The sequence below is a fragment of the Pongo abelii genome, chromosome 23 (genome assembly GCF_028885655.2).
Source record: "Pongo abelii isolate AG06213 chromosome 23, NHGRI_mPonAbe1-v2.0_pri, whole genome shotgun sequence".
NCBI lineage: Eukaryota > Metazoa > Chordata > Mammalia > Primates > Hominidae > Pongo > Pongo abelii.
In genome coordinates, this window is record NC_085929.1 from 32,383,723 (window position 1) to 32,403,780 (window position 20,058).

General features: G+C 46.8%; 1 protein-coding gene across 2 annotated transcripts in view; it reads left to right on the forward strand.

Annotated features, from left to right (window-relative positions):
* The window catches only part of MYO18B (myosin XVIIIB), a 263,608-nt gene extending 248,324 nt beyond the window's left edge, over positions 1-15,284 (forward strand). For both annotated transcript variants that reach the window (XM_024239878.3, XM_054543243.2), the window contains 2 exons: positions 11,080-12,325; positions 15,087-15,284. In XM_024239878.3, coding sequence (XP_024095646.3) covers positions 11,080-12,313 — 1,234 coding nt within the window. In that variant the 3' untranslated portion in view covers positions 12,314-12,325; positions 15,087-15,284. The remainder of the gene's footprint in view (positions 1-11,079; positions 12,326-15,086) is intronic.
* The last annotated feature ends 4,774 nt before the right edge of the window (positions 15,285-20,058 follow it).

A 20,058-nucleotide genomic window follows, 5' to 3' on the forward strand; every position in this document is an offset into this window, starting at 1 on the left:
TGCACATGTATGGTTCATCACAGCACCATTCAAAATAGCAAAGACATGGAATCAACTTAAAAGCCCATCAATGGTAGACTGGATAAAGAAAATGTGGTACATATATGCTATGGAATACTATGCAGCCATAAAAAAGAATGAGATCATGTCCTTTGCAGGGACATGAATGGAGCTGGAGGCCATTATCCTTAGCAAACTAATACAGGAACAGAAAATCAAATACCACATCGTCTCACTTACAAGTGGGAGCTAAATTATGACAGCACGTGGACACATAGAGGGGAACAACACACACTGGGGCCTATCAGAGGGTGGAGGGTGGGAGGAGGGAGAGGATCAGAAAAAATAACTAGTGGGTACTAGACTTAATTCCTGGGTGATGAAATAATCTGCACAACAAACCCCTGTGACATGAGTTTACCTATATAACAAACCTGCACATGTACCCCTGAACTTAAAATAAAAGTTTTTTTCTTACTTTCTACACCTAGGGAAACATGAACTTTCACTTATATTTTCTTCCAGTCCTAACTTAGCGCATCTACCACCCCTCTAGAATGTAAGTTACTTGAAGACAAGCACTATTCATCTCTGCATTGACAGCATCTGTCTTCATGACACTCAGTAAATGATTCAGGGTGGACGCAAGGAAATATTAATGGATGCATAATTTCCATTCAGTTAAAGCTGCACCTTCATGGGTGCTTTTATGAATTAGTCTGAGATTTTCTGTCACTATTGCCATTTCACCATACTCTGGTGAGAAAATGTCTCTGCATGGAAAGTGAAGGGATGCATTAAAGTCACTTAAATATGTTGAATCCAAATTGAATCTACAAGCCAAGTAGATTTTAATTTCTCTACAAATCTAGAATTATGTTCTTCAAAACATTGTGAAAATTGTAGCAGAAGGTAAAAGACTCGAGTTGTAGAGCCAGTTCTTGCACCATCTCATCAGAGTGTGACTTGGGAAGTTCTAGTCCCTTCTCTGTTTCTCTAGGTGTAGAATGAGGGGTTCAAACCAGATGAGGCCCGCAGCTCCCTCTCAATTTGATATCCTAGAAATTGATCACATCCTGTAGAAATGAAACAAGGCTCTTGGCTTGGTGTTAGAAATATGGAGAACTCACTTTAGATTGTGTACTGGAAGTGGGTTTTGAATCTTGTTTTTCAGCCAGGAGAAGTGGATGTGACTGACTGGTGAGTGGGGATACTGGGTTCTGAATTATTCAGCCCAGGTGAGGCAGCCCTTTGCACATTCTTTCTGCAGTTCCACAATCCCCCATCTTTCTGTTCCTCCATTCCTTCATTCTTTCTATTCTATAAGCTTTCTTTGAGGCAGTCCTGATTCTGGGGATTCATAGAAGAAAGACATGGTCTACCCCAGAAACTCCAGTATCTCCCAGTCTTGCTGGGAGATACAAATAAGTAAATAGACAACAACAGTACAGAGGGGGACACAGAAGGCTGTGGGAGCCAGGAGAGGCCCCAACCCAGGCCAGAGGGCGGAAAGGCTTCCTGGGGGAAGCTACAGTTGGGCTGAACATGAAAGGGTGAGTGAAAATGTTTGTTTGTCTGTTTTTTCTTTAAATATAGAATAATGGTTTATCAGAATCACCTGCAGAGTGTCAGTTCCTTCCTCTCTGACTCCCTCCTAATTCTTTTTTATTAGGCTAATTTCCTTCCTTCCTTCCTTTCTTCCTTCCTTCGTTCCTTCCTTCCTTCCTCTCTCTCCCTCTCCCTCCCTCCTTCCCTCCCTCCCTCCCTTCCTTTCTTCCTTCCTTCCTTCTTTCCTCCCTTCCCCTCCCTCCCTCCCCTCCTTCCCTCCCTCCCTCCTTCTTTCCTTCCCTTGCTCCTTCCTTCCTTTTTCTTTCTTCCTTCTTTTTTTAAATTTGTTAACAACAGAGGACACTATCAACTATTAGCTTCTGCTTTGATAGTTGTTAGAATTTTCCACATTGACTTTATTTCTATCTTTAGCTCCTCCTCTACGTCTATGTTTAAACACATTGTCCTCCTTCCTTCCTTCCTTCCTCCCTCCCTCCCCTACTCTCTCCTCCTTCCTCCTCTTCCTTCTCCTTTCCTTTCCTTCCCCTTATGAAGACAAGTTGACAACATCACAACAGCTCTCCTTAAATAATTTCGCATCTTTCTTCTAAGAAGGACATTTTCTAACGTATCACTATCGCACTTAGGAAAATTAACAAATCCATAACATTATCTAAGATCTCAACTTTTATATTACCCAATTATCCTAAAACTGTCCTGTATCACTGTAGTTTTATCTTATCCCCTTATTTATTTATTTTTCAAATTTAATTTTTAAAAGCAGGGGGTACATGTGCAGGTGTGCTACAAAGATATATTGCATGATGCTAAGATTCAAAGAATGATTCTATTAAGGATACTCATTATATTTGATTATGCTTCTTTAGTCTCTTTTAAGAAAAATAATAGACTTTTTACTTTTGAGCAGTTTTAGGTTTTCACAAAAAGAGCAGAAAGCATAGAGAGCTCCCATATATCCTTTTTCCCTGTTCTGTTTTTCTTATTATTAACATCTTGCATTACTGCTCCATCTCTTTTAAATCACCACCCAGCTCCAATTTAACTGTTTTTTTTTTTTGCGGGGGGTGGGGGTGTAGAGTTCCAGGGGTGACTTGAATGGGCAACTCTATGCAAAAATCACTGACCTTAGTCCCTGGTAGCCAGTAAGAATGTGTAGGTGAAGTCAAGGCAAATTCTGCTGAGCCACAGAAGGCATGCAGGCAGGTGTCCACTCAGGGCAGCTCGACGGATTGGTTTGTAAAATTGTCAAAGACTCGGCCCCGACCTTAAGCATCAGAGAGAACAGCAAGCAAGCCTTGAGAGCGACCTTGTCTCATAAAAACTGCCATATTGTAAGGAATGTAGGATATTCACTGTGTCTGTTTCCTGACTCTATTCCCCATGTCAGGAGTGGCCAGGCATGGGGACAGCATGGGGACAGATTGCTGCTAATGTCACCTCCTCCTCACTTCCCTGCTTCCTTGGCTGTCCTTCCCCCAAACCCCAGCATCCTCCTTGCTTTGAACTTCCCTATCAGCTAGGGGTGGGGGAGCTTCCTAAGCCTCGGTTTTCTTGCCTGTGCAATTTAGATATCAGCCCTTGCTTGTCAAGGGTTTTGCAGATTGAATAAGCTAAGAATCAATAGGAGGAATCTTCTGCTCTTGCTCGGAGTGTCTTTCTTGAGCCATCGCCGCCATTGAAATCCTGCCCTTCTTCTAAAGCCTGTCTCAACCCACCTCGTCAAGAAAGGCTGTGCATGGCCAGGCGTGGTTGCTCACGCCCATAATCTCAGCACTTCGGGAGGCTGAGGTGGGCGGATCACTTGGGGTCAGGAGTTGGAGACCAGCCTGGCCAACATGGTGAAACCACATCTCTACTAAAAATACAAAAATTAGCTGGATGTGGCGGTGGCGAGCACCTGTAATCCCAGCTGCTTGGGAGGCTGAGGCAGGAGAATTGCTTGAACCTGGGAGGTAGAGGTTGCGGTGAGCTGAGATTGCGCCATTGCACTCCAGCCTGGGTGACAGGAATGAAACTTCATCTCAAAAAAGAGAAAGGAAGGCTGTGCACCCAGGCACCAGTACTGACGGCTGTCTCCCTTGCCAATCTCTTGCTGCGTTTATAGTCTGTGCTTCACAGTTTCTTTGGAATTTCTTGCATTGCTGACCCTTCTCCATGGTTTTTTTCCAGACTCAACACCTACACTGCTCTCCCCAGGAGGGGAGGGCAGCCCAACTTCTGCCGCTATGTGCTCAGAACATTATAGGTAGACAGACAGACCAGGGTGGGAGTCTCAGCTCTGCTCCTTCTCAGCAAGCCCATTTGCCTGTCTTAGCCTCAGCTTCCTCATTTATAAAATGGGACGATAAAGGGCAGTATAGTAGAGCAGTTGGGAGCCATGGGCCTGGGGTAGGACTCCTTGGTTTAAATCCATGTTCTCCCACTTATTATATGACAAATTACTGATTCTGAGCCTCAGTTCTGACTTGGGAAGGTTGCAATATCTGCTTTAGAGGACTGTTGTGAGCATAAACTTGAGTAAAGTCTGCAAAGCCTAAAGGCATAATACATGATAACTCTAATGATGTGGTATTTACCTGCACACCACAGTGGCTTAATAAGTGCCTCCCGTTCCCTGCATAATGCATAGTCCTGGGTGCCATGTCAACTTTTGTTACAGACTCTGCGTTGTTATTTTGGACTCAGTTACCAAATATTCAGGTCATCTTCAAAGAGCATCTGGTTTCCTATCTCAGGCCTCACCAGTATTAAAGAACATCAATATGTTTTTAATTTCCTCTTTAATTTCAGGGAGTGGATGAAGAATGGGGGGTGGCAGCACACTTTGGGGGATGATTCACGGTGTCATTAAATCTGCATTGAGTTTCCTGTAGCTACAACTGGCCCAGGCTCTGACCACACTCAAGACCTGGGAATTATGTTTTGTTTGTTTTGCTGTGTGATTAAGTCTAATAACAGTAAATCCAGCATCTCCTTGACTTGGACTTTCTTGGTTCATTACATCGCAGTGGATTTTGAAAAATATGTACATGTAGATGTAAGCTCAACTGGTTGAGTTTCCCGTCAGCCTTCTGCCCAGTAGGTGTGTGATGTAGTGGAAGAAGAAGAATGGGATTCAGATCTGGCACACCAGGGTTCAAATGCAGGCCCTGCCACTTAGCGGTATGGCCTTGAGCAAATGGTTTCTCACCACTGAGCCTCAGTTTCCTCATTTGCAAGATGGGATGGTGCCTCTGATGTTGATGGGGTGATGCTTCTTAGCTTGATGAGATGCTGCATACGATACATGCAGATATAGGTGCCTCCTTCTTTGTTCTTCACCAGTTTTCATGGAGCATCTGCTTCTGTGGTTGGCACTAGAGATAAAATGATGGGGCCCCATTCATAAGATAATCTGAAAGGGGAAGGGGTATGGTCCAAGCAGGAGACACTGTCTCAGACACTAGCTTGTTCTGAAGCTGGACCAACCACTTCAGTCTCCACTTCCCTTCTCTGTGCTGTTCACAGTAGGCTCATACATAGGAATTGTTTACTCTTGAACATCTGTCCTCAATCTGGGGACTTCTCTAGCACTGATGAAAGAGGTCATTAAAAGCAATCGGACAAGTGTTAAGATTTTAAAATTTATGTTATACTGTTATGTCAAAGGATTAACTTTGAGATAAATAAGTAATGTATGAAAGTTTAACTGTAGTGTCTTTTGCCTCATTGGTAGTACTGGGGGTAATGGAGGTAGAAGTGGCTTCCACTCTTAAATACTGAATATGCATATGGCATACATCATCTCTCATTTCTAACAAGACCCTGGGACCTAGGGCAGTGTCATTCTCACTCTGACACCTGTGCAAGTTCAGGCTTCAAAAGATACCTGGGGGCCTGGGTGCCGTGGCTCACGCCTGTAATCCCAACACTTTGGGAGGCCAAGGTGGGTGGATCACTTGAGGTCAGGAGTTTGAGACCATCCTGACCAACATGGTGAAACTCTATCTCTACTAAAAATACAAAAATTAGCCTGGCATGGTGGTGTGCACCTGTAATCCCAGCTACTCAGGAGGCTGAGGCAAGAGAATCACTTGAACCCTGGAGGCAGAGTTTGCAGTGAGCCATGATCGTGCCACTGCTCTCCAGCCTGGGCAATAGAGCAAGACTCCGTCCGCCCCCCAAAAAAAGAAAATAAAAAATACCTGGCTTGGAATAGACAGAGCTGGGATTTGAACTCAGGTCTCTCTGCATCTGAAGCTCTTTTTTTGCTTTTAGCCTTGCGGGTTAGAAACAGTGGAAATTTCAGTATTCCTGAGTTTTCATGTCCTAGTTTACCTAATAAACTTCTATAACTTGAAGCAACCCATACTTACAGCATTTTCATATAAATACCCTTATTCATCAATTCATTTAATTAATCCAGTATTTATTGGAACCTACTATGTGACAAGCACTGCAGCATGATTCATAACTTGAACATACATTTTATTGAGCACCTACTATGTGCCCGAGGACTGGCAATTCACTCATGTATCCAACACATGTTTATGGAGCACCTACAATGTGTTAGGGCCCTGGTGCTTCCCTCACTCACTCAACGCAAATTCATTGAGCACCTACTGTGTCCTAAGACATTGTTCTATAGACACTGGTAGCAGTAAATACAATGGATAAAAATCCTGCCCTCATGGAGTTCTTATCTCCACAGCATTGCAAGGCCAATCTGGTTTCCCCCATTTTTCAGCTAAGGAAGCTGAGGGTTAGAGAAGTTAGGCAATGGTCCCCAGGTCACATGGCTAGTGAGTGGTGAAACCAGACTTGGTTGCCAGCTGTGTGTGCTTGCAGAGGTTACTCAGCCTCTCTGTGCCTGGAGGTCATAATCCCTATCTCTCAGGGTGGCTATGAGGGCAGGAGCCATCCGTTTGCTGTCTCCTATATTCCTGGTATCCAGCACAGCACCTGGCGCACGGTAGGTATCTAGTCAGGGGTAGCTGTTGTGACCAATGATTATTTCATCCACTAAGTTATAGAACCAGCCCCGGCATCTTTGTGGCTGGATGCTTACCCTCTGGCTCTTTCCCATAGCAGGTATACCAGAAGGATATTCCTTTTTGGACAGACTACAGAGCAGGCAGCAGAAGTCTCCAAGGCTTTTCTGGAGCCTCTCCTTGAAGAGTAACAGTGCCCCTGCCTATCCTGTCTCATAGTGACTCTGAGAGCCTTCTATACATCATCCCTCTCCCTGGTCCAGGCTCTGGGAAGCAGGCACGGTAACATGTTGATTATCTGACATCTCTCCATCATGATGATGATGGAGAGTTCCATCTGAGCCACACCGACCTGGTCCTGTGAGGACAGCTAGAAAAAAAAAAAAAAAAAAAAAAAGACTCCTACTGGTCCCCGGATGAAGTCAGACAGGATGTGTTTGAAGTGGGACAGGAATGGGGATGATCATCCAGCCTCACTCAGCAGAACTTGGGATCCTTATCCCAAAGCCTACAAAACGGCATCTGAATTCAGATTAAATTCTTCAGTCTCTATACAGAAAGGAGTGGATGCAAGGAACTTTATACCTTGAGAGGTGGTGCAGACAGGAAATAGAAAAAGCACTTGCAGAGACGTAGGTGGATTTCTGCATGGGAAAGCCAGGAAGAAGCACTTGGCCGTGGGCAGCTTCTTTCTTTCCTTCCTTCTTGCCCTCTCTTCCTTCTCTCTCCTCACTCGACTCCTACTTCTCCTCTCCAGCCCCCCAGGAGTCTACACTACGTAGCTTGTATTCCTGTTTTAAGCTCACCAGCTGAGGTTTCAAAGGCACCAGACCATTTCAGAAAGGTAGGACTTAGCTCACTCCAATCTCAAGACATCAGACCCTATGACAGCCAGGCTGGGCCTGAGTGGCTGTGCTGGGACATTTTGGCTTCCATGCCTTGTAGAAGGCATTGCTCCTCAAGGGCCCCAGGGAAGGCGAGTGGATCTTCCCCTGTGCCAGCATAGCTGGGAACCTTCCTGGCTTGGGCCCAGCAAACCTATGGCCTCTGTACCTGATTGCCAGCACTCATAGACTGTGACCTCCAGATCCCCATTTCTGGGCAGCTGGCTACTTCGCCATGGATCCCAGCCTATCTCGCCTTTTTGTTAAAGCCAAAGATGGCAGATCCTTAGTTGCTGGCCTGAAAGGCCTCTGCAATGTTCCCCTCTCTCCTTCTTGCTTTTGCCTAAGTCTCCTTCCTTCTTCTCCATCACCACCACCCTTCTGGGTCTCCTTCCTCTTTCTCTCCATCTCATTTCAACTTCTTTCCTGTTTAAACTGCCTCCTCTTCTTTCATGCTCTAGCCTTCCTTCTCTTCTTCCCACATTTCTTTGCCCTCCCTCCACTTTTCTCATCCTGACTACCTCTTCTTTCTCATCTACCTTGATTGAATTCGACAGCATTTGCTGAGCATCTACTACATACTGGGCTCAGTGCCAGTTCCAGAGGTACAGAAATGAGAGTCAGCAAGACACTGTCAGTTCAGACTTGTGGTCTGTGATTCTCCTTCCTCCTACTTTTATGCCTTTTTCCCCCCTATGTTTTTGGCTCATCCTCCTCCTCCCTCCTCCTCCTCCTCCTTCTTCTCCTGGGACTTCTTCACCCTCCGTTTTCATGCCCTGCCCTGGCGTCTGCAGCCAGCAGTGGCAGTGGGAGCTAGGTTGAGCAGAATGGCAGAGTCCTGGGAGATTCAGTGACAGGAGCCCTCAATGTTGCCCTCCTCACGTGGCAGGCGATGGATGAGACAGAGCATCCAAGACATTCATTCATCACACCCGCCTCCTTTCGGGGCCAGGACAGGATGGAAATGACTTTTGTCAGTTCTGCGGCAGCCCACTGCCCCTGGCAGCTCCAAGCTGTTTATTAATAAAAAGTAAGGAAGAAAAAAAAAATACAGGCGTGTGAATGCCATCTTGCTGTGTATTCAGGGAGGGATTCCAAAGCAATGAAGTTGACAAATACGCCTTTAGGGAATCACAAAGGAGCCCTCCATCTCCTCTTCCAGCCCATGTCCAGCTATGATGGGAACAGACAAGAAATAGGAAAGGAGGGAGCTGCTCTGGGCAAACGTGTGGCTTTTGTTTTAGCACATAGGAACCAACCTTTCTTCTTACGGTGAGACAGAAGGGCACTTGCCCATTCATTCTTCTGTGCATCCCTCTTTGAACTTCAATTGAGGCTTTTATTGAGTCCAGTGTGGGGTTGGGTTCTGGAGATTCAGAAATTAAATAGTAGTAATAATGATTGCCTTTAATTATTAATGATTAATAACCATTTATTATTGGTTATAAATTATTCATCATAACCACTAACCATTATTTGGGTAATTAGGTGCCAGAGACAGTATCAAGGGCATTTCTTTCACTGTCCCAGCTGCCCCAGGAGGAAGGCACCATGACTAGGGGTCAGGGAGTGGAGGGAGTACTCCAGGTAGAACCACTCATGCAAGACCTAGAAGCAGGGAGGGCTTGGCCTGTCCCAGGAGACCAGCGTCCTGGAGCAGGGTGAGCAAGAGGGTGGGAATAGCAAGCCTGATCACACAGGAGAAGGACTGAGGATGATGGTCAGAGAGAGAAAGGAGGTAGCTCCTCCACATTGCCACCTTGACACCCAGGTCTTACTGTCACCAGACCGCTACTGCAACCCTCCTCCACCCATCTGACATGGGGAGTAAGGAGAGGCAGATGATCACAGCCAGCTCTATGCCTTGTCCTCATGAAGCCCTATAGCCGGGCCCATCATTGCCATGGCGACCTCACACAGGCTCCCAGCCTGGGGAGCTCCTGCCAGACCTGGAGGAGATAGGTTTGTGGGATCATTGAAGCTCTGTCCTCAGTGGCGCTCAGGAAGGCAGGGTCTAGGTGCCTGTCTCAGTCTCTTCTGGCTGCTATAACAAAAACACCATAGACTGGGTGGCTTATAAACAACAGAAATGTATTTCTCATAGTTCTAGAGGCTGGGAAATCTAAGATCAAGGTGCTGGCAGTTAGATTTGTTGTCTGATTCATAGATGGCCATCTCACTGTGTCATCACACAGTGGAAGTGCGGAGGGAGCCCTCTGGGGCCTCTTTTGTAAGGGCACTAATCTCATTCACAAGGGCCCCACCCTGGTGACCCAATCACCTCCCAAAAGCCCCACCTCCTAATATCATCACATTGAGGATTAGGTGTCAACATATTAATTTTCGGGGGAGACAAACATTGATCTATTTCAGCCCCCACCTATTTCCCTGGGAAAGACACTGCTCTCCTACCCCAGCCATTCCCTCCTGTGCCTTCCATGGCATCACCTCAAGGGAGCTTTGGCTTGGCTTCCTTCCCAGATTCAAAAGCCCATTGGGTCATTGTGGTCAGTTCTATTTCTCCTAAACTGTCCTGTGTGATCAGGAGTGGAAGTGGTGTTACCCAACTGGGTAAGCAAGAAGTCTTCCTCAAAGTCTTGTAGCAGAATCTCAGTCACCCTTTATACACAGAGTTCCAAATCCTACAATCGTTCTGATTGTTACAGTTCCAGCAACAAAGCACGCAGAGGCAGGGACCCCATGATTGGAAACCCGCGTGTGCACTGCCCTCAGCATCTCTTCAGGCCTGAGCCCACAGTGGTTTTATCTGCAATGCCAGCACTCTGACATTTGGCAACTTTTTTACTTTTTTAAAAAATAAATTATAACTTTGGTTGGGGGAGGGAATGGGGTTGTTTCTCTTAGAGAGAGGACAAATAGATTTTATTTATTAAAGGAAAGGTTGATGGACTCCAGTCTCTCTCCTTTGAATGATGCCATTTATTTTACAGTCTATAATTTGGTCCCACTGTGAGGCTCCTACTTTTCAGAGGCAAAGTGTTTTTGGCGCTGCTGCCACAAACTCCCTCTGCATAAAAGCCACGTCTGGTGTAGTCCCAGAATAGAAACCGTCTGTCCTCTTGTGTATAGTCTTGGTTTTAAGTTGATTTCATGTGAATCTTTCCCTTTTGGGGGAAAAAGATTTTACCTACACCGTCACCCCATGAAACAATCAGGGATGTCATGGGGCATCCCGTGGAAGCACATGTTTGGGTCTTGACTCTCAGAAGCCCCACTTGGTGGGACTGTCCTCTGGGCTTGGCCCCAAATAAACAAACAGCCCACTGCATGTCCCCTTCCGGTCTTGAAGAAGCAAACTACTTATTTCACAGTAAGCTCTGGGATGATAGGTCCTATCATGTCAGATATGATGCCTCATAAATCTAATTCATCCATCCTAGCTGCAGTTTTAATCTACTCAAATGTACTTAACTGGGTTTAATTATAGACAGAAATTGCATTCAGAAAGCAACAAGAAATCATTTACATCGCTTGAATTTGCACATTAAATCATATGGTTCATTTGAGAGTGCGGTAGGGATGGTATTTCCAAAGAAAAATAATATTAGTGCCTGTGCTTAGGGGCTCTCACACCGATTGCACAAATTGTATGAATTGCACAATTTCTACAGACTGCATTTTTCTTCTTGGCACAGGATAAACGAGGAGGCTGGGGACACTGAGAGGACCCAGTCGGCACTGGCACTGAGCAGAGCCCGGTCCACCGATGTCCGCAGCAAGACCTCGGGAGACAAGCCTGTTTCTCCCCACTTTGTCCGCCGGCAAAAGTACTGTCATTTTGGGGACGGCGAAGGGCTTGCCGTCCAGAGAAAGTCCACAGAGAGATTAGAAGCTGCTGCCTCTCCCCTGGCTTCTCGGAGTACAAACACATCCCCGCTGTCGAGGGAAAAGCTGCCCAGTCCTTCAGCGGCCCTCTCAGAGTTCGTGGAAGGGCTCCGGAGGAAGAGAGCCCAGAGAGGCCAGGGGTCCACGCTGGGCCTGGAGGACTGGCCCACTCTCCCCATTTACCAGACGACTGGGGCTTCCACACTAAGGAGGGGCAGGGCTGGCAGTGACGAGGGAAACCTCTCGCTGAGGGTTGGGGCAAAGTCACCCCTGGAAATCGAAGGGGCCGCTGGTGGTCTCTTGAGGTCCACCAGCCTCAAATGCATCTCTTCAGACGGTGCTGGGGGCACAACCCTACTCCCCGAAAAGGCGAAGACCCGATTCAGTTCCTGCGAGTCCCTCTTAGAATCCAGATCGAGCATGGGGAGAAAACTGAGCTCTCCGACCACACCCAGGGACATGCTGTTGTCGCCCACACTGCGTCCTCGGAGGCGGTGTCTGGAGTCCTCTGTGGATGATGTGGGCTGTCCAGACCTTGGAAAGGAGCCGCTTGTTTTCCAGAACCGCCAGTTCGCCCACCTGATGGAGGAACCTCTAGGCAGTGACCCGTTCAGCTGGAAACTCCCAAGCCTCGACTACGAACGCAAGACCAAAGTGGACTTCGATGACTTCCTCCCAGCTATCCGGAAGCCCCAGACGCCTACATCCTTGGCCAGAGCAGCCAAAGGTGGGCAAGACCGTTCACAGCGTTCAAGCATCCACTTTGAGACGGAAGAGGCTGACCGTTCCTTTCTCTCGGGGATCAAGACCATTTTGAAGAAGAGCCCGGAGCCCAAGGAGGATCCTGCTCACCTGTCCGACTCGTCCTCATCCTCCAGCTCCATCGTGTCCTTCAAAAGTGCTGACAGCATCAAAAGTCGACCAGGAATCCCACGACTTGCGGGTGACGGTGGTGAGCAAATGTCCCCTGAGCACAGAGAGCCAGAGACGGGGAGGAAAGACGACGATGTTGCGAGCATAATGAAAAAATATCTCCAGAAGTAGGAGCCAGTTCAGGTAAAAGCAACAGGCTGGGGCTATTCTTGGGGAATGAGAGTTCACCTTGTAGCCTTGGGGAGGGCAGGTGTCACTACTGTCCTTAATGCCACAACCGATTTCTCTAGAGACCAAGATTTTTAGAGGTTTTAGCTGAAGTCATGTGTTGCTGGATGCAAAGCTTTTCAGAAGCCCTCTGCTGGGTACCTCTATTTCCTTGTACTTTGAAATGCAGACACATCAGAAAGTAAGAGGTTCCTGTGGGATGACGCTAAAGGAGGTGCCGGATGTGACTGGGCATGGTGGCTAATGCCTGTAATCCCAGCACTTTGGGAGGCCGAGGCGGGTGGATCACCTAAGGTCAGGAGTTCGAGACCAGACTGGCCAACAGGGTGAAACCTCGTCTCTACTAAAAATACAAAAAATTAGCCGGGTGTCTTGATGGGCACCTGTAATCCCAGCTACTCAGGAGGCTGAGGCAGGATAATCGCTTGAACCAGGGAGGCAGAGGTTGCAGTGAGCTGAGGGCGCCACCACCGCACTCCAGCGTGGGCAACAAGAGCGAAACTCTGTCTCAGAAAAAAAAAAAAGAAGGTGCCAGATGTTTAAAGTTTCCTCGCCCTACTGTCATTTTCTTTTCTTAATGTCATTCCACCTGGGTTTGAAGGAGCTGTGATGGCGTTCTGTCCACATAATGAGGGAAGATCCATGGTGGGATCACAGACATGCAAAGGGCCAAGTTGGAAGAGACCTTCAGAATAGTGGTGTCCACTTGCATTACATATGGAGAGAAACTGAGGCCCTAGGTTGAAGGGGGAGGGAGCAAGTACAAAAATCATAGAGCAACAATGCAGGAGAAGTAACTACTTGCTGCCCTTCCTCCTCCTCCTAGCACTCATCCTGCCACTCATCTGGAGTGAAGGTAAGAAGAGGAATTCAGGCCGGGTGCGGTGGCTCACACCTGTGATCCCAGCACTTTGGGAGGCCAAGGCAGGCGGATCACAAGGTCAGGAGATTGAGACCATCCTGGCTAACACGGTGAAACCCCGTCTCCACTAAAAATACAAAAAAATAGCAGAGCGTGGTAGTGGGTGCCTGTAGTCCCAGCTGCTCGGGAGGTTGAGGCAGGAGAATGGCATGAACCCGGGAGGCAGAGCTTGCAGTGAGCCGAGATCTCGCCACTGCACTCCAGCCTGGGCAACAGAGCGAGACTCCGTCTCAAAAAAAAAAAAAAAAAAAAAGAAGAGGAATTCATTGCTAACCAAGGCTTACATTTATTGAGTGGACACATCAGACAGTCATTTAGTACTCCTGATATCCCCAAGCGGTGGTGAATATTATTTATTCCCATTTACCAGGTTGACAGACTGAGGATCAGAAAGATTAAAGTCACTTGTACAGAATCACCAGGGCATAATTGGGTTTCCAGCTCTAGAATCCCTACATTTATCTTTAAAAGTTTTCCCTAGGGACACATTCCAGGCATCTTCATGAGTGAAATTAGAGCTGCCTGATAGCCTATGAGGCTTCGTAAATCTCCCAGTCACTGAATCTCAGAACTCGCTGCAGCTCAAGGCTCAGATAGTGGAGCGATTGCACACGGCTCTCAGGGTGCACCTGCTGCAACCCCCAGGCCTTCTTGACCCAAATGAGCCACACATCCTCTATTTCTTCGAGAGACAGCCTCAGCCCGTCAAAAAGCCATTGCCCCTTCCGCGGAGACATATTTGGACTATATCAGAGCAAACTAATTTGACTTAACATGGCCTTCTCTTTGCTCTCAATTACGGAGTAAAGATCTGATATTCATTTACATTATTATGCTCTCGGGGACACAGAAAGCAGTTTCAAAGGCCAAGTAAAGGGCACACATCCACGAGGGGAACAGTCCTTAGCAGAAGTCATCACAGAACATCTCGTCTCTGTCATTCCGTTTTAAACTCAAGTCCCCTTCCCTACCCTGAGCAAGTTTCTTCTCCAAGGATGCTAGTTTTTCAGCTATACAATGCAGCACCTCCAGCGATGCAAATGCATGGTGGGCTTTGGAACCAAGCAAGACCCCCCAAAGCTCAGTTCTGCCCTGTAACTAGCCATTGGACCTTGGGCAAGTGATATAGTCTCACCAAGCCCCTGTGTCCTCAGTTGGAAAACGGGTAAGAATACCAACTACCTAAAGTAACGCTGTGGATGTCATGAGAATATGAAAGATTCCTGGAATAGAGCATGGCACCCCATGGATGCAGTAAATGCCAGGTTACTTTGGAATTTTGGGACCTTTGGAAAAAGGTCCAACTTTTTCCCCCACTTGTTCTCCTTCTGCCGCCTACACTCTGCCATCCCTTTCTGTGGAGTTGCTACAGTAACGCCACCTGGGTATACAGAATTCCAGGCCCTCCACCCCATTCATCATCTCTATCAAAATGTACCCATCTTCTGGCCAGGCAGAGTGGCTCATGCCCATAATCCCAGTTCTTTGGGAGGCTGAGGCAGGAGGATCACTTGAGGCCAGGAGTTTGAGACCAGCCTGGGCAACATAGTGAGACCCCACCTCTACAAGAAATAAAAAATCAGCTGGGTGTAGTGACATGCACCTGTAATCCTAGCTACTCGGGAGGCTGAAGCAGGAAGATCACTTGAGCCCGGGAGCTGGAGGCTGCAGTGAGCTATGATTGCACCACTGCACGCTAGCCTGGGTGACAAAGTGAGACCCTGCCTCCAAAAAAAGAAAAACCTTACCCGTCCTTTGTCCCATTCATCAACTCTGACCTATGTTTGCTTCCAGCCTCCTTGAAGCTGCCCTTGAAGACTGCCCGACTCTACAATAACTTGGAGACAGACTGGCCAGGCCTACCTGGTGGCCAGAGCCAGCCAGCATGGCCACCCTCAAGAGGCGAGATGAGCCCACAGAGGCATATCCTGCTGGGATGCTGGGCTCCCAGTGTGGTTGGCCTGAACAAAATAAAGTGTTGACTCCTGGGCATCTGTGCCTTCTCTATGGCCTTGCTACCTGGGATTCCAGAGTGTTGATGGGGTGCAGATAGGGGTAGGACTGTTAGAAAGAATAGAACCAACCCAAACTGTGTGTAGTTTGGGGTGTATACTTCTATTTCTCTTCCTACATTTCTACATGCCATGACCTTTCTCCTCTTCACCTGGCCAGTTTCAGCTCACTTCCTCCAGGAAGTCTTTCCTGATATATCAAACTGAAACAAATGCTCCTCCTCCGTGCTCCCCATGCTTATCTATTATATTCCTTTGCCAATTCATTTCTCTATCCTGTGTATGTATAAGTGTGTACAAGCATTCAAGAAACTGATGAATGATGAATGAATGAATGAGCCAAAGAACAAATAAATGAGCCCACACACCCTGAACGCATGCGACACACTGATATATATGCATCCTACAAATGTGCACCCACATCAACATTCAAGAACCTTGAATTTATTCGCTTTTTACCAAGGCGAAGCTAGCATATGTGTGCCCACATTTAGGTAGCAAATGCTGCCTTTATTTAAATTCCCACTAGTATAGACTCCATATCCTACCCCAAATTTGTCTTCATCCCCAGGACCCCTCTGGTGTAGCCAATCATAGCTCCCACCCGTGGGAGGGAATTCCCATTTGGATCACTGCTGTGTTAGTGTTTGCTAGGGCTGCTGTGACAAAGTACCATAGCTGGAGGGTTGAAGTCCAAATTCGAGGTCAGCTGGGTAAATTCCTTCTGAGAGCTGTGAGGGCCTGTTTCCTTAGCTGGTAGATGGCTGTCTTCTCCCTGTGTCTCTTCATTTCACCTTCTGTTCATGTCTGTATCCAGATTTCCCCATTTTATATTGGATGGGGTCTGCCCTAATGACCTTATTTTAACTTGGTTACCCTGTAAAGACCCTACCTTTAAATTAACTCACTTTATGAAGTACTGCGGGTTAGAACTTCAACATTTTTTGAGTGGGGCTGGGGAAGTGGGCACACGATTCAACCCATAATAACTGGTAAGGTCACTCCAAAAAGAGGAGCTCTCATCTGTGATCATCCTCACTAGAGACTCTGGGTAGAAGTGAGGCAAGGGAGGAGGATGGGGCAGGAGGGAAATTCACTGGAGACCTCACCATCTCTGGAGACTTTCCCGCCTCTCTGATGGAGCACGTTGGTGGAACAGTGGACCCTGTTGTCTCTGATGCAGACACAGTCTCCCACTTGGTGAATCCACCATCCACCTCTTGCCATTCACAGGAGGGCTCTGGGTCACTGAAGAGTGCTGGGACACACGGGGAAAGGAGCCAGGACCTCTGCGGAGTCAGAAGCCCCGGCAAAGAGGAGGCACCACCCAAAAGCTCGCCAACACTTAGGTGTGGGGTAGGAATGGGAGAAGACCCAGGCTCTTGCACGAGGCTCTCCCAAAGGTTTTTGCAGTGAAATCCATCAAGTCATGGAGTCTCAGCTAAGTCACTTCCCTCGCTGGGTCTCAGTTTTCTCATCTCAGTAATGGGAACAACAGTTACTAAACTCTAATAAAACCCGGGAAAGGGAAAGTATAGCATACTGTATTAGTTTGCTAGAGATGCTGTAACAAAATTCCACAGCCTGGGTGGCCTAAACAACAGAAATTTATTTCCTCATGTTTCTGGAGGCAGGAAGTCTGAAATCAAGGTGTCAGCAGGGGTGGTTTTTCCTAAGGCCTCTGTCCTTGGCTTGTAGATAGTCGCTTTCTTGCTGTGTCTTCACATGGTCTGTCTTCTATGTGGCTGCACCTCCGGTGTCTCTCTCCAAATTTTCTCTTATAAGAAAAGCAGTCATATTGAAACAGGGCCTACCCTGATGGCCTGATTTTAATCACCCTGTTTTGTTGTTGTTGTTTTCTGAGATGGGAGTTTCACTCTTGTGGCCCAGGCTGGAGTGCAGTGGTGTGATCTGAGCTCACTGCAACCTCTGCCTCCCGGGTTCAAGCGATTCTCTTGCCTCAGCCTCCTGAGTAGCTGGGATTACAGACATGCACCACCAGGCCCAGCTAATTTTGCATTTTTTTTAGTAGAAACAGGGTTTCTCCCTGTTGGTCAGGCTGGTCTTGAACTCCCGACCTCAGGTGATCCACCTGCCTTGGCCTCCCAAAGTGCTGGGATTTTAATCACCCTTTTAAAGGTCCCATCTCCAAACACCGTCACATTCTAAGGTATGGGGGGTTAGAACTTCAACACGTGAGTTTTAGGGGTTCACAATTCAGCCTGTAACACAATGCAAAAGGAAGTGGTGATTTAATTATTAATTATTATCACTTAATCTATTATTTATTATTCATACAGAATAATTTTCATACAGAATGAATATTATTATACAGAATAATTTACTATTCATACAGGATACATATTTCCCAAGCTCCCAGCTTGGTCCACAAACAGAGGTAATTCTGGAAGTCAGGAAGAGATTATCAATGCCGGGGGGAACATTCACATTGCCTTCCTGGCATTGATGTTTCCTGGACATTTTAGAGCCTGGAACCTTTGAGTTTCCATGTGCTTCTCTTCATGTGCCAGTAATATTATTTATTCAGTCCGTATTTGCTGAGTACCTTCTAAGTGCCTGGCACTGTTCCCCACACCCAAGCTCTAGTGAGCAGGCAGAGTCACCCTGCCTTTCTTCAGGGAATATCTTAGCTGGGGAGACAGACAATAAGCAAGAAAATGAATATACTGTCAGGAGCAAGCTGTACTATGAAGAAAAATAAAGATGAAATTATCTTCTGAGTTCCGTGTTAAAAATTTATAATACATTTATGAAGCACATTTTTATAAAAGAAGAAATCAGTCATTATTCTTCAATGATGTGTAAGTGATGCATCCAAAAAGGTTAATTTCAAGTAATAACAGCAAAGTCTTCCTCATTATGCAGCAGTAAACAGAAATCCTGAAGATGCTCATTAAAAGTCAATTTAACATGCTACAAGTTGACAACCATCCCCATGCCTCTCAAATCCCCCAACCCAGTACAGCCTGGAGCAGAAGGTACTTACTCAGCTTCATCCTCTTTCTTTTATTTCTTTCTCTTTCTCTCTTTCTCTCTCCCTCTTTTTCTCTCTTTATCTCTCTTTTTCTTTCTTTCCTTCCTTCCTTTCTTCCTTTCTGTTTCTCTTCCTCCCTTCCTCCCTTCCTTCCTTCCTTCTTTCCTTCCTTCCTTTCTTCCTTTCTTTTTTCCTTCCTTCCTTCCTTCCTTCTTTCCTTCCTTCCTTCCTTCTTTCTTTCTTCTCTTTTTCTTTTTTTGGATGGGGTTTTGCTCTTGTCTCCCAGGCTGGAGTGAAATGTGTGATCTTGGCTCACTGCAACCTCTGCCTCTTGGGTTCAAGCAGTTCACCTGCCTTAGCCTTCCTAGTAGCTGGGATTACAGGTGCCCGCCACCATCTTGGCTAATTTTTGTATTTTTAGTAGAGACAAGGTTTCACCATGTTGGCCAGGCTTTGAGCCTCTTTCCTACAATACGACTCCAGAAATTCCACAGTGGGCCCTGATGTCACGTAGGCAGTGTGCTCACCCCCAGCACCCGGGGTAGTAAGCGTCATCCAAGTCTGTGACACTGCCACTTCTGCTACCTGGGATATCAACATGGCCTGGCCCCTGGCCTGGGCTTTGCCACTTACACCCCAGGTCAGAGTCTCTCTCTGTGTGACCTCACAGATGTCACTGCTTTCTGACCTCTCTTCACTCATTTGGAAAATAGGTCTAAACTAGTACCAGCTTCCCAGCATCCTTGTAAGGAATCGAGAGCTCATGAATCAGCCCATTGGTTGGCAGATAGCCTGCAGTAAATGGTGGTGTCATTGTTCTTTGGTCTCAGAAGAACTGCTCCCTGATGCCTAAGTCTGTAGCTCCAACCATATGGCTGTGCCCTGCTATGGCATCCCTGCTGATGTAACCAAAATTATTTCAAAGGTGAGGATGTTGGTGGTCATGAATCCACGTGGATTAAATGCTCTCCGGTAAATGTTTCCTCTTGCTTTTATACCCTGAGGCCATTTTTAACAGGGCGCCCGTGTCTTGAAAGAACCCTAGACCATAAGGACTAGATGAAAGCCTCAAGGTAATTTTACAGGTGGGGAAAATGGGTCTCGGAGAAGAAAGTGAGTTTTCCAAAGGCACTCAATAGCAAAGCTGAGTTTAAAACTCAACATTTATTCATTCAACAAATAGCACCTTATGTCCTGAGCATGGTTGCAGGCACTGTAGATAAAGCTAGGAATGGGATAGGCAAAGGCCCTGTCTTCGTGATGCTTATGGTTTACTGGGGGGCAGACAGGTAATATACTTGGAAATACATACATTGGCCATGCCCCTACCACCTGATGTCCCACCAGTAGTCCAGCAGTAGTCCTTCTGTGTCTGCATGATATTTTGCCAAACACCAGGTGTTTGGCCTAGGTCCAGTTGCTCATATCACAGACCATGAGTATTGCCAGGGAAGAAAATCTTTATTATGGAAACGAACAATTATCAAAATACTAACTGCAGTAGCAAATAACAAGCCCAAGAGTGTCCAAACCAAAACGGTCAGGGTGCCTTCTACTCTCGAGCCAGTCAACTGGGCTTGTCCAAACTGCAACAAATGGAAATTTCTTTGGAATTCCCCCAAATTGAAAGGAGAGACTCCTGCTGTCAGGGACCCATAGAGGGCACTCACCTGTCTGGATGCAGATGTCAGATTTCAAAGCCCGTTCTTCCTAGGCAATCAGGAATGCAATTGGGGCTGGCAGTGGTGACGCAGAAGAG